Source organism: Cyanistes caeruleus, chromosome 1 (assembly GCF_971803275.1).
Source record: "Cyanistes caeruleus chromosome 1, bCyaCae1.hap1.1, whole genome shotgun sequence".
Lineage (NCBI taxonomy): Eukaryota > Metazoa > Chordata > Aves > Passeriformes > Paridae > Cyanistes > Cyanistes caeruleus.
The window spans coordinates 128,002,220-128,018,910 of record NC_141701.1 but is presented as its reverse complement, the minus strand read 5'-3'; the positions used below and the strand labels follow the sequence as shown (position 1 = coordinate 128,018,910).

Below are 16,691 nucleotides of genomic sequence, written 5' to 3'. Positions count from 1 at the left end.
TTAAATGGGTATTAGTGAAAACAGACAGAAAGGGCTGGGGGTTTTAAATGCTCATCTTAAAAATTCAGTTGATTCTTTATTCTTAGCTTCTACTTGCTTATGATGAAATATTTCAGCGGTTCTCCAGAGACAGCTTACTAGCTCCCTAGAGACTTTCACAGGGTAAAAAGACATGAGTTTCCAATCTGATACAAATATATTTTAGAAGAAATATTCAACTTTTCATCGTCTGAAATAAAAACCTTAAGAAACCCAGTCAACCAACCAACAAAACTCTGGCCCTAGTCCTTTTTATTCATTTGCACACTACTTTTAAAGCTGACTTATGTTTCCTTTTCCTTTGCAAAGGCCCAGATCCTCCCCCTGCAGAGAGGATCAGAGAGAACAAGCCACATGTGACAGGAGTTAATCATGTAGCTAAATGCACTATTGGAAGGCACTCAGATAACGAAGTGATGAGAGAGGCAGAAGAGAATCTGTAAGAGATCATTCCCTGTCTGCACAGTGCAGCCTGCAGGAGGGGGAGAAGGGAGAGCTGTGTGTGACAGTCTTCCTGCTGGTATTTTCCTGCTGAGCTCGGAAGCACTGTAAAGGGCAAGAGAAAAAGAGCAAAGGGAAGCCCAGATCGGACATACCCATCTGGATGGACACTGCCATCCACATGGACACGACCAGGGGCTTCACTATGAGTTCCTCAGTTACTGCTTCTCCTGAAAACTTGTCAAGAGGCTTATTGGAAAAGAGAATCTGGGTCCAGGCTTTCTGTGGTAGCTGTATCTGAGACAGTGGTCTCACCTTTAGCTGGTCTGCCCCCACCCTAACCCTGTGCTGTGGAACACTGCAGGGGAGCAGAGCTGTAGTCAATGCATGTTAGTAGTGTCACAGGGTAGATATTTGAAATACCTAGTTAGTCTGTTGGGTGACATTTTCTCAGAAATTTTTCACCTCCTTTCTGATCTAAAAATAAATTTTACTGCAAAGTGTCCATAGCTGTAACTTACAGAAAGTATAGAAGAGGAAAATTGCCAAGTATGAAATTCAGTTTAAGCTCAGTTTGTGTGCAGCAATTTGCAAATTTCAGAGAAATCTGTGACTTATCATTGTGGTGTTAAAACACTTCTGAGACAAGAGCTGCTTTGTATAATTAATTTTTTTCAGGGGGCTTTCGTGGTTTCAACCTGTCATATCCAGTAGCAGTTTTCATTTTGAGAATCCTTAAGTGTGATTGCAATCTTCATGGATTACAGAATGGTCTGTACTTTGAACATGAAAAAATACTTAATTCGTGACTTGGAGAGTAACAGTTAACATATAAACTGAGGATAACCCTCGGCCTTAATACATCCTATTTTGCAGCTAAAATTCTATATTCTGTATTTATAAATATTTATGTATGTATAAAATTCTATATTCTATATTTAAATGTGAAACCTATACTTCAGTGCCTAAAGTGATGGAAGAATCTATGTCCAAAATGAAAAAAAAAATTAAATAGAAAAACAACAAAATAAACCCCACGGCTATTTCATGATGGATGAGCTCTTGCAGATAATGGAATGTGTACAAAATCTCAGAGAAAGCAGCAACTGTCCTGCTGAATAAAATCTTTGAGCAGTTTATCAGCTGCTATGGTGAGAGTCCATTTGCCAGCTGAGAGCCAGAAAGCTGTGGCAGAAGTCCTTTACAGTTCCTGTTCTGCCAGGTTTCCTGGCATGGATCATGGCAAGGACATGGCCAGCTTGGTCTGGATGAGAAGCAAGCTGAGCTGAGGATGATTTATTTCTTCCCTGAGGCAACAGTGCTTGACACAGCTGAACTTCCAAGGAGGCACCTTTGCCAGTCCAGCTACCCCACAAGCTGAAGCTCTGCGATTGCAAGTGAGAACGATGGGCCCATTCTTCCAATTAATGTAGTTGTCCATAAAAAAAAATAGCTGGTATTGGAAAGAACAGGTCGAGGGCTCCTTACCTTCCAGTTTAGTTCATTTGGTATTTTTAGGCTTTCTTGTGCAATGATGACAACTGATAGTATAATTTGGTGGAGGAGGAATCCTGATCCCTTAGCTCCAAATGTTAAATGTCCTGAAACACATGTAAAAAATTCCAGGCCTTTTCAATGACTTTGAGAAATGACAGCTGAAGCAGGGCTGAGATCCCCATGGGAGCTGGATGGCAGGCAGCATTCCTCACTGTTTTTCTCAATCCACCAGTAAATTGATGGCATTACAGAAGAAGTGGAATGGCAGGAACTGCAAGAACTTTGTTGCTTAGGGCACCACCTCTGTTAAAGCAAAATTGTGAGCTTTCCTCAAGCATAGGCAGATGCTCTTTTTGCTCTTTCTGCTGATTAACTGTATTAAATCTCTTTTGTTTCTAAGGACTTAGAAGCCAATCCTCTCTGCCATTTAAAGTATCCCTCAAGGGAGATGTGTAAGAGAGACTTCTCCCAATATGACTGCTGAAAGCAGTTTAAGTGGGCTTAAGAACAAGCTGTAAACTTATAGTCAGCCGTAATATTTTAAAAATAAGAGGTGATTTAAGGAAATAGAAGTTATTGAAATTTGAGTTTGAAGTCAACTCTTTCATGATGACTGATGATTACTAAATGTTTTATCCTCTGTAGTCGATATCAAGTGCAGCATTTTGATACAATTTGAGGCATAATCTGTTTGATAGCGTGGACATCATTCCTTCTGGTTAATTCAGGAGAACCTAAGCCAACTCTGGTTTTAGAGGTGGAACTGCAGCATTGTCTACAATTAAATATACTTCCCACTTCCTTGTTTTCTTTTCTATATACCCTAGCAAGTTGTAATCCTTCAGGCTGAAGTTTTCCATAATTGGTGTTTGCTTCTAGTGCAGGTTTTGTTGTTTCTTACTTTTTTCTTTTTCTTTTAAGATTAAAGACAGTACCATAACACAAAATTAATAACATGCTCAAATTGAGGGAGTTAGTCTTAACTCTGACATTTCCTATCTTTGAAGTGTTACAGTCTGCAGTCTTAATGTTCTGTTAATATGTATTTATGTGTCACGTATATGTAATTCACGGGCTATGTTTTATTTTGTTCTCTTGTTAGACTGGCATTGAGATGACTGATACAGACGAAGAATACTAAGTTTAGAAAAGAACTAATGGGCATTCAAATATTCAATTCCTATGTAGGCCCTTTGTACAGCATATCTTTGCACATTACATATAAATTATTAAAATCACACTGTTGTTAGCGTGGTATTCAAAACATAATTTGTCATCGGCTGTGTAACAATTCAGAAGTTACTGTTCTTCTTAGAATAAAAAGTCTGAGTTTGCTGAAAATTGATTCAGGTTTTTTTTAAGTTGAGGGGTTTTGATATTAGCTAATATTTTGTCTCTTTTTTTATTATTATTTTTTTTTTTTACTAAGGCAGCACTAGTTAAATCAGACCCTGCTGGTGAATTGCAACAAAATAAATCACAACAGACATTAATCTAGATGAGGGCTAAGTAATTAACTTCATAGAAGGGTGGTGTATATTGTGTCTGTGACACTAGACTGACTGCTGTGCATAGAATAAATGCAGTATTTAGGTTGCCTATGGTATTCCACCCCTTCAATTAAGTAAACAAATATATATAGAGCTACTCTGGAGTGTATCCTTTGTGGTCTGAACACTGTATCTTATTAAAATCATCTGCATGCAGTATGTGGGGTTTGAGTTCCTGCCAGTGGTTTCATCCATTGTTAACAGTGATGCTCGGCTCTCCCAAGAGTTAAATACAGTGGTACTTTAGTTATGTGGAAAGGGTGCTCTTGGTTACTTTGGTGGCCATTTCATTGCATATTACCTCCCACTTTGTTTCCATCCATGTGTGTGGCATAGGGTGTTGCCTGAAAAAATATAGGCTTTTTCAGGAAATAAAATATCCGTATAGGTTGAGAAAAATATCAAAGGCAGCCTGTAATTGATTCTGGGGGGCAAGACCAGGGCCAGAATAGGTGTGTTCCTGCCTGCTGTATGTGTGTATCAAGATATTTAATATTTACATTGTCATATCTGTTTTCACCACAACAAGAGTGACAAAACATCTGTTGAACTTCAGACGATAGGATCAGTTCTGAAAGTGGAGCTGTAATAGTTCATCACTGTTTGTATTGCAATCCTCATTCTGCAAGTGCTGTCTTTTACCCAGAAAATGAGACCAAGTGATTGTTCTACTTTTTCGAAATCATCAAGTTCAAGTATTATAGTTTATCATCATGAAACACATTTTTACCTACAATGTCATAACTGCATTCAGATGTTAATCCATTGCTTGAAGTATTTGCTGCAGATTTCTTTTCAGCACTTATAGATACGGACAATATGGGTTGACAAAAATTTTGCTCAGAGAAAATATAGCTAAAACGACATTTGCCTGAAGCTATGCTTATCTGATTATGCTGTCAAATTGAATTGAAGGAATATAAAAATGGTGATAAGCCACATACACAAATAACTTAGTGTGAAGTCTGAGATTTTAGTCACTAGTTCACCAGACTTGCTGTTGTCCACAAACTCAGATTAATCTGAGTATTTTCTAAGTTTTAATTAGCTATCTCTTCAAAGAGTGTTTAACTTGCCCTTCTAAGTAATTGTAATAGCAACAGGCTATTTTAGAACATTAATTTTTATATAGTTTTTATTTTCCCTGCTAGATAAGAGATTTTATGGCATATACAGCTCTGTGGAGGCAAAGACAAATAAACAGAATTGTCTAAAATAAGATCACCCTTTGCCTCCAAACAGCAACAAATCCAAATGAAACTAACGAAAGATGCATGTTAATCAGAACGTGTCTGACCTTTTGGAGCATGGTGATTAGCTATAAGAAAGCCACCAATTTAGCTGAGAACAAGCTTTTTCTTAAGACAAAAATAAGCAAGTGTTGTGCTTCTACAAAATGTCTGAGTGGGTCACAGATTTTTGAGCTGGGAGCCGCTATCACCCTTGGAGTGTATCTTGGACCACCATGCCGGCTCGTCTGCAAACATGTAATTGAAAGCAGTGTGTGGCACCAGGGCGACGTGGGCTGGCTGCAACCACAGGCTCTGGCAGATCCTCCGAGCCGTGGTGTAGCTGCTCATTGTCAGAGTCTCCACTTACACCTGTATGTACACATGGGATGTGTGGGTCAGAAGTGTTACGGGCCATGCTGGTTGGAAAACTTTGCCCCTTCACAATAACCCCTCAGTCACTGATGATGTCGAGGAGGTTCTTCCCATAACTTCTTTGCTTTGAGGCTTCTGAGCTCTAGGTGAAGCCAAAAAAACAATGACTACTTAACTGGTGACTGGGATCACATAATAATTTCACCAGTGATCAGTGCTGCAGGTTATGAGTGTCTCAGTGACAGGTAAATAGGCCTGTGAGGTACAGGCATTAAAAGGAAATGGAACAGTTCAATATAGACAACTGTGCTCCCTTTGAGCACACTGAGGACACAAAATGTCCCTTTATAGGACACTGGTTCCTCTGAAGTGGAGGTGGCTGCTGCTGCTGAAATTGCATTTTGATTGCTCTCAGGAGAGTCCACTGCCCTCAAAGGAGAGCTGTGATGGAGAAGAGCTTGGAGGGATGAAGGCAGGAAGAGTTTGTCCACTCCCATCCCAAAGATTTAGAGACTTCAGGGAAGGCAAGGAGCCAGAAATAAAGTGAAATATCCTCAATGAATAATTCATTGGCTGGAAAATGGTTTTTTAGGGAAACTGAAGCTATACAGGGATTTGGACAAATTCAGCTGAAACATACTCAGCCATAAAAAAGATGGATAGGAGGGAAATACACAAAAGTCTTGAAATATGTTCTAATATCTTGTTTCAGCCATCTGGATAGATTCCTTTAAAAGGCACATTCAAAGATTTGGGGGTTTTGTCTCAAAATCTTTCTCCTCCTCTTCTTCTCAACTTTTCTCCTTTTCTCCTTGTCTCCTTTTTTTACCCTTTTCATTTTCCCTAAGTTTAAAGAGCAAATATACTAGAAGGTGTTACTTTATCTGAAAATGAAATTGATGTTGATTTGTATCTTTAGGCACTGCTTTTTGTTCCTTTCCTGCTTGCTCAGGGAGCCCAGCACTGATTAACTCAGAGGATAGCATCAAGAGTTGTCTGCTCAGAGCATCTCCTTTTCCCGAGTTCTGTCACAGTTTTCAAAGTAGTATTCAGTGAAGTTGCTAATTGCACAGTTTCTAGGAAAACACAGAAATACAGCTTTGTGTTTGTCAGATCTCTGGTATATGCATTGGAAGGTCTGCACACAGAGGAAGTCTGTGGCTCCATGAGAAGGTGGAGGAGGCTGGTTTTGGTGAACTCATGTGCCTGGTGCTGCCTGTGCTCCCTGGCAAGCCTCAGGGGCGGAACACTCTGTCACTGCATCTGGGGACACACATAAACCATCTCCTTGGTCAGCCCAGTGGGGAGCAGAGCACGTCAGGAAAGCTGACAGATAAGTGAAGTGCTCGGCTAGAGTGATCTCCCAAGAAACAGAAGCTTCAGAAGGTTCAAATGCTCTGTGGTAGCACTGAGATACAATTCGGTTGTGTACTGCATAAATCATGTAGAATAGTGACACATCAGCAAGGCAAGGATGGGCGCTTGTCAGGAAGAGCCTGGCTGCCGTTTTTTGTAGATAATACTGGTTTTTCTCATTAGAATTACTGTCTCATGCAACCTAAACATAGGTTAATATGTTACATGTTAACATGATGTTAAAGCTAAAGCAGTGTAATTCAATTAATTAGGTGTGGGTAGCATTCACCTTCCATTGTAAAGGGACCAGAGGAAAACACTTAATAGCTTCTTGTTTTGCTCCATACCTTAGCATCAGTTCATTCAAATAACCTTCTGACTCAAATAAGTTCTTATATTAAATTATTATGCTTTGCTGAACATTTCTACCCTGCATCAACATCATGACAGGAAAGTTAACACGTGCTGCTTTGTAGTTACTGGAAGTGGACAGAAAAGTTGCCACATAAGTGAGGAACACCCAGATAGTTTCAAACCTCTGCCCTTCCTCCATGGGGTATCTCCTCATTTCTTCCACCTCTGCCCCAGCATTTGCAAAAAATAACATGTGCAGAAAAGCTGAGAGAGAGATCCCACAGATAAACCCAGGTCTCCAGCACTTGTAGGTGTTGGTGTGCCCAGATGAAGGAACTTGAGTGGAAAATGACTGGAAGGGGAGCATTAATCCAGAGAAGAATTTGAATTGGAGTTTGTGGATACTTTTGGTTTTATTTGTGGTATTTTCCTGTATAAAAGGAACCACCTATTGTGGTTTAGTATTGGGGCCTTTGCAGAAAGAAGGGGTTTGGAGAATAAAAGACAATTTTTCCTCTGACTTTATTATTACTAAGGTCTCCTGCTGCATCCCTGAGGAATTTATATTAGAGAGGTTTATTCTACTAACAGTCTATTAGCAGGATTGGCCCCTTGTTGAAAGCATGTCGCAGTACATGAGATTAAATAAGTTAAAATAAGATGAAGTTGTAAGGAATTTGGTTGCATGTGGGCACTGAATATTTTTTCCTCTGTGCTAAAGGTATTGACTTTGGTCATTAATTGCTTTGTGAACTGAGTCACTGTAAATGGCCCAGACCTTGCTAACACTATCAGCTAAAAATAACACGTGTAATGCATACATTCCTGGGGAGACACTTTGAGATACCAAGTTCTTTTTATAGCCTGGACTTCTATTTTATTAGTCTCTGGCTATGCTGTGGAGTAAAAACAATTAAATTATCTCAATATCATAAATACATTTAATTTTTTTCTTTAGAATGACATACTTTCTTTTTCAGGTACTTAATACAATGTAATGCTGTTAAAGACTTTACAAGACAAGGAGCAGGAATGCTTTATTAAATTCAGAAAGTCCTTTGCCTAGGATATTGCTCCACTATAAAGATTTTTCTACTTGAAATCAGTGAGACCCACTTCATTCAAGAGTTTGACAAATGGTAGTGCTGTACACATCAGAAGAAATAAAGCAGTAATAACAGGGAGATGGTTGCACAGCTGGGTTTGGTTCCATCTCTGATAGAAGGATCTCTGCACTGCCCCTTACTACTCTACAGAAGCCAGTCTAGGTGTGTGGCTGTGGCCAAACGTGTGCTACAGGTACTTGTGTGCCGGTGCACTGACCTCTCTTCTGGTGCTACAGTTCCTTCTGCTGAAGGATTTTGAAAGAATAGAGTGGTCTTTCAGATATAGACCATCCCAGATCCACATCTGTGCGTGTGAGCATGAGAGACAGCTGTCTGAAACTATTTACTCTTGTAACTCTGGTCTCCATTCCTGGGAGAAGCAAAGGAGAAAAATGCTAGAAGTGGAAGACAAAGAAGGGAAAACCCAGAGATGGCAGCGATGCCTGGATTAACTGGGCTGAGAGGGCTTTTTCACAGGCTGCATTTCTCAGTCTGCAGCCTCATCTAATGCTAACTGTACTACATTTGGTGTTTCAACAGACAAAAACCCAAATTTGCACTCCAGCCCTTCATAATGTAACTCAGTCACTGATATATGTATAATACATGTATGTATTATGTATATTATGTGTAATATATATAATACATGTATTATGTACTGAGCTTTGAAAAACACACAGTATTTTCCGCAAAATACTGGATGTAGAGGCAAAGCTAGATAAAAAATAATTGGAAAAAAACTGATAATCACCAGTGAGATACAGAGATGTTTATGTCTTGTATTGCAAATTCCTGTCCATACAGTTAACACTTGCAGCAGTCTATATGGAGCTTTCACACGCAGTTAATCTTGGGCATACACACAAATTCTTTTGCCAGCTGGGTCATGTAACATGCTTTTCTTAGTTTCCAGGTCTGTGTATCCAGTCGAGATATAAGGAGAAGAGAATAATTTGACTGTTTTCCACTGCAATGTACCATATGCCTCATGGGCACCTATGATCTACTAGTGCCACATGGACATAGTTAGCTGACCATTTGCTTGGCACTTCTTGTGGTGTATTAAAAGATATAAGTCAGTTCACACTGAATACTAAGTAGTACAGACTGGATTAGCTACGGTTATACCCATTCTTCAGTCCAAAAGGCATCCATTTGCTAAGGTGGACAGCAGTTTATTATAGTTTCCTGTAGTTTCCAAAAGAGTTGCCTTCTTCAGTACCAAGCACTGTGTAATGTCTTGAAACAGTTATTCTTTCATATTATATGTAGGACGTGATCACAGCGCTTCAGGAGGGCAGTAAAAACTTGCATGGTTCATGTGGATGCTTCTTGCTGTTTTCTGGAATTTGACTTAATGAAAACAAAGTTGAGAAAAGTGCTTGTTTTGTTTTGGTGTTTCGTTACTTTTTTTTCTTTTTTTTATTATCTCAGTCCCAGTTTGCATTATCTTCCAGAAATTGCAATATTGGATCCAGCTGGAAACGACTGCAGTATTATTTTGCCGTAGCACTAAAGCATTTTGTCTAGAAGTTCAGCTATTTAGATTACATATCACTCTTGAAGCCTAATATTCAAGAGCTCTTCATTAGAAACATCAATGGTATTAAATAGAAATGGATCTTGCATGATGATATAAAAAAATCCAACTAGTAATGCAGTATCCAGTTGGTATAATATTTCCACTGTAATGCATTTCTGGTAACTGTGAATTCCTTAACATAGAGGAGGGTAACTAAAACAACACAATATATTTATTTTACTACTTAGAGCTTTAATGAACTTCAGGAAAATAATTTCAACACTACGTTTTAAAAGCACTGTTACCTTGTACACACTGACCAGGGTGCTGCAAACAATTACCCTTGGGCCCAGCCTTGCTGACTGCCAATGGCCAGCTCGTGTGTGTGTGAAGTGAGACATACGTGTGTGTACATGTAGATATCAAGGCCTTGCTCTACTTTGGAAAATCTGAAATGTTTTAACCAAGGGGTAGATTTTGCAGCAACACTGCAAAATCAAGCAGATAAAGCCTTTTGGTCTGCTGCTGACTAAAGGTTCCTTCTGTCTGGTACTTGAATAGGAAACTGCCAGATGTGCCTTGTGAGCTTGGCCACAATTCCCAGGTACCAGCCCGCAGTGGGCTGGTGCAGGATATGCCTCGGTGCTTCACTGTGCACAGCTGTGCTGATAGCGGTAGGAGCCCTCTTCAAAGGTGCCTCCGTTTTGGGCCAGAGCAAGAACCAGTCCTGCACTGCCAGTGTCCTAATTAATTCTCTCCTGGCTTGTCCTGCAGCTGGCTGTGCCACACAATGACGAGTGGACACGTTTCGCCCGGACCCTGGTGGAGATCCGCGCCAACCGAGCCGACAGTGAAGAAGAGGGGGCGGTGGAGCTTTCAGCATAGAGGGAGAGGAGCAGCGCCCGCCACAACAGCAGCTTCCCCCGCCGAGTGCGCCAGTGTTCAGTGTCAGAGTCAGTCTTGCTGTGGCTTTTGATGCCAGTGTACATGCCAGTATTGCTCAAAGCATTCCATATTAATCACACTGCTTTATACAAGGCTGAAAATATCCAGAGCATTTTCATACTTTATATTCCTGTCTGAAAAGTAAGAAAGAAAAGACAAATCAACCCTTTATGGGTTTAGTTGTTGCCTTTTAACTACTTAGTAGCTGTATTTAATAGCTAGGAACCCCTGGTTAAACTTGTGCTCACATTGCCCTTCTGGCATAGTCCTATTAAATCCATATGAAGCCAGATATGATTATGTGCAGATGTGGTGTGCTTCACTGTATGGGACTGGGCCAAAGACTTTAGATGTGGTGTATCACATGGTGACTTACATTATGAATGGATGTACTATACGAAAGTTGCTGCTCCTTATTTATTGCGGTGTGCTGCATGGAACATATTTATTTGAAAGCATTAAAATAAACGATCCTAAAGCATGTGCATAATGAGAGAACTGCATTGTCTGTGTGCTGCTGTAGAGGTTACATTGAAGTCCACGTAACAATTACAGTACATCAGTTGTGCTTAAGATGTAAGATCTATAAAGGTTGGCTTGAGTGGACGGAATGAGTTCCCTTTCCTTTTTTTTAAGATGCCTATTATTTCTAGGCACTTTAACTATATTTCAGTTGGTCACTGATACTTGTCACGCAAGTTAACACTAACAGTCTGACAAAGGGTTGTGGTTCCCAAGTATGACACCAGTATTGCCAATAAAATGTATCAGGCCTGTTCTGTTGCAGTGTGGTTGATCTTTCCTTGCTAGCAGTGCTCACTATGTTCATTACCAGTCTCTGTTGAGGCACCGGGCAAATGTGACTGCACTGACTCACAGGAAGCTCATGCAGCTGCTCTGTAAATAGTTACCTTTGTCATTGGGACTGCCAGGTAATGGACCTGCGTGGATCAGACCCTGCTGCCAATTTTACGTGGGCAAGCACTAATGCATGTCAGCTTCTGGGCTAATTTTTATTTTCCCTCCATCCCTGTTGTACTTACCTGCACACACATGCACACACAGAGCAGCAGCGTGCTGCCATATGTGCTGAAAGAAAAGGAATAGGAGAGACAAGGCCTTTGTAGACTGTCTTGAGAGACAGGTTGGGACAGGGGACAAAGGAACAGGCTTTATGACAATCTTGTGGCCTGAGGAAAGGAACAGTGCAGATTGGTCTCATTGAGTGCTGTGGCCCACGTGGATATTGGTGACGAGGCTGCCTCAATCAATATGTCCATGTCACAGCACTCTGCTGAGCCAGAGGGCAGCTCTGCCATCTGAGTTTAGCAGTGGCTCACACTCAGGGGCATGGAGGTGAACCATTCTAGCAAGAAGCACTGTGAGTCTGACAAGAAAGATCTTGTACATTAAAGTTTCTCATCGCATTGGCTCATCTTATCTTTGGGCAGTCATGTTGAGGAATGAATCACTGGCAAGTCTGCACTGCTAAACCCAGAGTAGGCTGAGAAAAATGTATCCTTTGGAAAAGCTGCCCTTTTCTTCTTAGTGGTTAGAAGCAACTCCCAGTGCCCATGGAGTGTCCTTCCACTGAGCTGTGGGGAGCATCTTCTCCCAGAAGGCCTAGTACACAGCAGAGATTTATCAGTCATTTTCAGGTGGCTTCCTGAGATTGGAGCCATGTTAGAGAACTCTGTGTTTTTCTTCCATTTTTTTTTTTTTGTGTGTGTGTGAGGTCCAGCAGTACACAGAGGGAACAAGGAAAAGATCTGAATTTCCACAGAAATCACTAGGTTTGTATCTACAGAGCAATAACGTGAAAGAGTCATTTCACACAGCTGAAGCAGATGGAAAAGCACCCATGAACAAGAGGCATTTACTTTCCTTCTGCTGCTCATGATTATCCTGCAGTGGAGTTTGACCTGCCCTCGTTGCTTCCCTTCCCAGAATCTCCCACAGTTCTTGTTTGTTTGATTTTCCTGCTGCTAAACAAATAGCTGCATTTCACTGGCTTTCTCAAACAGCCCATATGACAAAATGTTACTCAGAATCTGCCCAGTAGGGAAATAAATACAAAATTATCCTTGAATTTGAGCAAAAAGAAACCATCTTCTCCTGTCTCTTTTGCCTAGGAACATCCAGAGAATAGAAGGAAGAACATAAAGGGTTATGTCCTATGCTGTAGCACTGCCAGGATGCTGCCATGACTGCTCCAGGTGTGGAATGGGTCAGAAGGCAGTCTGGCTTTCAGGGCCATTGCAAGTGAGCTTTCTGTGAAGGACATAAGCTGTGCTCAGACTGAGCTGGAGAGCACATCTGAACCACAGAGGTCAGAGAAAGCAAACCAAACTATCGCAGAAGTAGGCAAGTGGCAGGAAGAGGCTAAATTGAGGTTTAGGATGGAAGACAGGACTGTATGGTACATGTGGAAGGGACAACTCTCCTATATTCGTTGAAGGAAAGTCCAGAGTCTCCCTTGATTTCAGTGCCAAGGATCAGAGCTACACCAGCACAGACAAGAGGAAGAGGAATGATGTGGCCAGGGACATGGATTTGTTCTGAAAGGAGCTGTGAGAGGACATAGGGAGACATGACAGGTACTGGGGGTGGGAGCTGAAGGCATTGGCTGAAAGGTGAAGCAGGATTCTTCACCTTTATGTACTTTATTCAAGAGACCCTATGGTAACAGAGAAAGATGATGATAGCCAGGGTATACTGAAAGAACACATGCACAGCACTGGCCACCCTGGAATCTGACCAGGACACACAAAACTGAGCACGGGGCTGGAATGCCAGGTGTAAATAACAGCACTCAGTGGGTCTTTGAAAGGCGGAAGTCAAATAGGCTACCTCTGAAGTCTGGGAACACCACAAACATCTGCATGGAAAGGCTATCAGAACAAGTCTTTTCTGCTGAGATTAGACTCCATAGAGTTACCTGTAGCTTATTACTTCAAAGAGACAAAGCAGGTGGGACAAATGATGCTGGGTTGCAACAATTCAAGAGCTGCAGCTTTTTCCACAGAATACTCAGCAAGTGCTCCATAATAAATTTTCCAAGATGGATGGTGTTTCCTCCTCGGTCTCAAAACCAGTGCCCCAAACATTTGCTACTTCTGGAAACATCAGAGGCCCTACAATGCCCTGGAATAACATCATCTCACACTACAAATGACAGTCTGCATCTATGGAAACAACTTGGAATAGGTTCTTTCACACAAGACAGGTGGAAAACCTCTGAAGAGTTTTAGCAACTGATAAAAAGCATGCACAGCAGAATACTGAAAACCCCTCACAAAGCAAAACGGCATCCCACATGGAGTGGGATGCTTTCCACTGACCAGTGACAAAGGCCACTCTCCTGTCTTAGGACTCAGTGCCTACGGGTGCTATAGGGTAGCTACCTGTCCTTGGGAAGATTACAGGACTGGTTCTCCTTCAAAGTCACACACAAAGATACTTCTGAAGTAATACCACCGTGTCTGGTACACAGTGTCTGCACAGCCTGGGGTGTGAGGAAGGCCAGGCAATCTAACTACAGCAGCTGGAATGAATCTTGCAAGCAATAATACTGCTTCCTGGTGATGAGGAACAGTGCAAGGAGCAGCTAAAATGATTGCTACACTTCAAATGTCATCTCTCTGAAGGGCAACAGACACTTTGATGACATCCCCACATTCAGCACTAGGGAAGGCTGCCCAGTCTCACAGCCTGAGTTGTCTGCTGCCCGCCGTGCAGAAAGCAGAACCACCATATGGCACGTGGCATTAAAGAAACCACTTCATCCCAAGCAGCTTCTGTGTTATTTGATGTTTTTTAAGGTCTCTGGAGACACTTAAAATACAAACATCTTGAGATTGGTATATTCTCAACCATTAAATAACTTACAAATGATTATTATCTCTAGAAATTGCCTTCTAGCTTATGCAAAAAAGGCAAATATTTGAACCGAAAACAGAGTCTGAGTTTCACAGCAGTGCTTAAACAGCAAAGCTGGAGGATTCTTGATTGTCCCTGTGCAACTGGAGAGGATCTCAGCAGCACGCAGTGTGACGTGTATGTGCACAGAGAGCAAGGTCATTCCAAGCAGGCTGTCCCCTCCTAAGATGATGCAGAGCTGCTTGTCAGATTTTGTATTTTTAGCAGGTTTAGAAAAACCTGCCCAATTTATTTTTGAGCCCTGTGCTAAGTTTGCTCACAAAAGCATCCCTGCAAACTGTCAGTATTAAGTCAGCTTAAACCCAACCCAATCCCTGGGGACCAGGCAGGAAAGCATCTCCTGGCTTCTGCTGGACCAAGAAACAAAATCAAGGTAACTGCTTCAGGGACACCCCTGCTCCACTCTCAGTCTGACAGGTAACATCACCAGGTTTTGGCCATTTCTTTTTTCTAGAAGTGCTGTCACAGGAAGTTAGCTGGAGTGCAGGAAGCAAGTGAGGTTTCTTTTTTATCCATTTGCATAACTCACCCAGAAACCAAGAGAGGACAATGTCCTCAGGGCGTTTTGTTTGTTTACAAGGCAATCTGGCAATTCCTTGGCCTGCAAGCTTTTCAGAGCAGGAATGCATCCTTTTGTGTCTGGAGGAAGCTGACTGTGGGCACAGATCTTCCCCAAGATCTCTGGGCAGAGCTGCAGTATGATTTGGAATGTTTTAAACGCACTTCATGTTAACAAAGCAGCCACTGGCTCTTCAACACTTCTGCCCCTACATCTGATGTCTACTGACCCTGAAGAAATGGGCAGGAGAGAACGATCCTCCAAGAAAGTTAATGGCAAAGGGAAAGGCCACCATGGGTGGGGTGGGGGTGTCAGTCCAGCCCTGCTCAGAGAAGATGAAGGCTGTGGCGTTCTGAGATGGATCTGCCATAGGAGAGCTGTGCCTGAGCTTTGTTCCTGTGGGAGCTCTGCCCTTCATCCCCAGAATAAAGAACAAGTCTTAAATATACTGCTAGGCCTGGGAATGAGAGGGCACCAGAAGGCACAGAAATGGTTTTTGCGGAACACAAGCAACGAATGGTCTTTATCACATGAGCCAAGAAGTTGTGCAAGCCCCCCAATTATGCAGCTCTAATTCCTCGTCCGTTCCTGGCTGCAAAGCCCCAGCAGCGCTGGGGTTCAGGGTCAGGCAGCACAGGGACATGCTCTGGTGGGTGCAGCTTGGGTGTCCCTCTCCAGAATGAGCCAAGAGGAAGCAGCTGCCAACCAAGCCCATCCAGTGGCCAGGCACTTCCTCTCCTGGATCAGGGAGAAGGTGCAGCTCTGCACTCAGACGTCTTCCCGGGGCTGCTGACTTTCCCCAGAAACCCCTCACATGGTATGTCAGCCAACCTGAGAGGTGAAGTATAAAACCAGCTCTTAAACAGCCTAAAATCTCATGTGTGAAGCACAGGCAGCTCCCAGTGAGAATGTTTTACTTCTGTGACATGCTTTTTAACCAAAAATCCTGGTTAATTTTTAAGGGTTAGCTTAAGGGAGAGCTTTTTTCTCCCCTCTTTCTGAAATGAGGGAGCTGTTGTTTGGGGAGACTTGGATACACAGGGCTGGCAAGAAGCAGCTGCTGCCTGTCAGAGCAGTCTCTGCACAGTGGTTTAGCCAGACTCCAAGATGCAGCTGGCAGGTAAATGTCATCTGCTCCCCTCACCTTCATGTGCACAAGTGCTACTCCTACCCTCGAGCTTCATTTCACTAGTAACTTCAAAATACAAATTAGCCCAGGAGAATAATTTTCATGATGACCCAAACAGAAATGCAAAATCAAGAGAGATTTCCATTTCAGTATTTTCACAAATTACAGCACAGTGTGGTATTGCACAGCAAACTCCTTCTTCTGCAGAGATGCTGCATCTGTGCATTCCCTCAGTGTACAGTCAAGGTTGAAGGCACTCACCCTCATGCCTCCCACTCCAAGGAGAGAAGCAAGGCCAAATTCCTCATCCTAAGAGGTATCATAGAAGACACCCAACAGGACCTTCAAGTGACTAGGTAATCAGGCTTTTTATAACCACTAACCTCTCCCCAAATGTAGAGATAAAAATATAAAAGCTTCAATCCTGGCTTCTGACTGAGTAAAAAGTTTCTCTTTTTTCCTGAGTGACATCTCCACCAACAGATGTCTTTTCTAGGCAGGGGAATTGTAGTAATTTTTTCTCAAGCTGCAGGTGTTTTTATAGCCTACAAGTGCAAATATTAGCTTCATCTTAACCTGACTTCATCACTGAAGTTGAACAAGACATTTAATGTACTGCGCTATTTCCGTAACAGAATAACATGTGTGCA

General features: G+C 42.0%; 1 protein-coding gene across 10 annotated transcripts in view; it reads left to right on the top strand.

Annotated features, from left to right (window-relative positions):
* DYNC1I1 (dynein cytoplasmic 1 intermediate chain 1) overlaps window positions 1–11,193 on the top strand; it is a 184,100-nt gene extending 172,907 nt beyond the window's left edge. For all 10 annotated transcript variants that reach the window (XM_086856827.1, XM_086856831.1, XM_086856889.1 and 7 more), the window contains one exon: window positions 10,244–11,193. In XM_086856827.1, the coding sequence (XP_086712953.1) occupies window positions 10,244–10,354 (111 nt within the window). In that variant the 3' untranslated portion in view covers window positions 10,355–11,193. The remainder of the gene's footprint in view (window positions 1–10,243) is intronic.
* The last annotated feature ends 5,498 nt before the right edge of the window (window positions 11,194–16,691 follow it).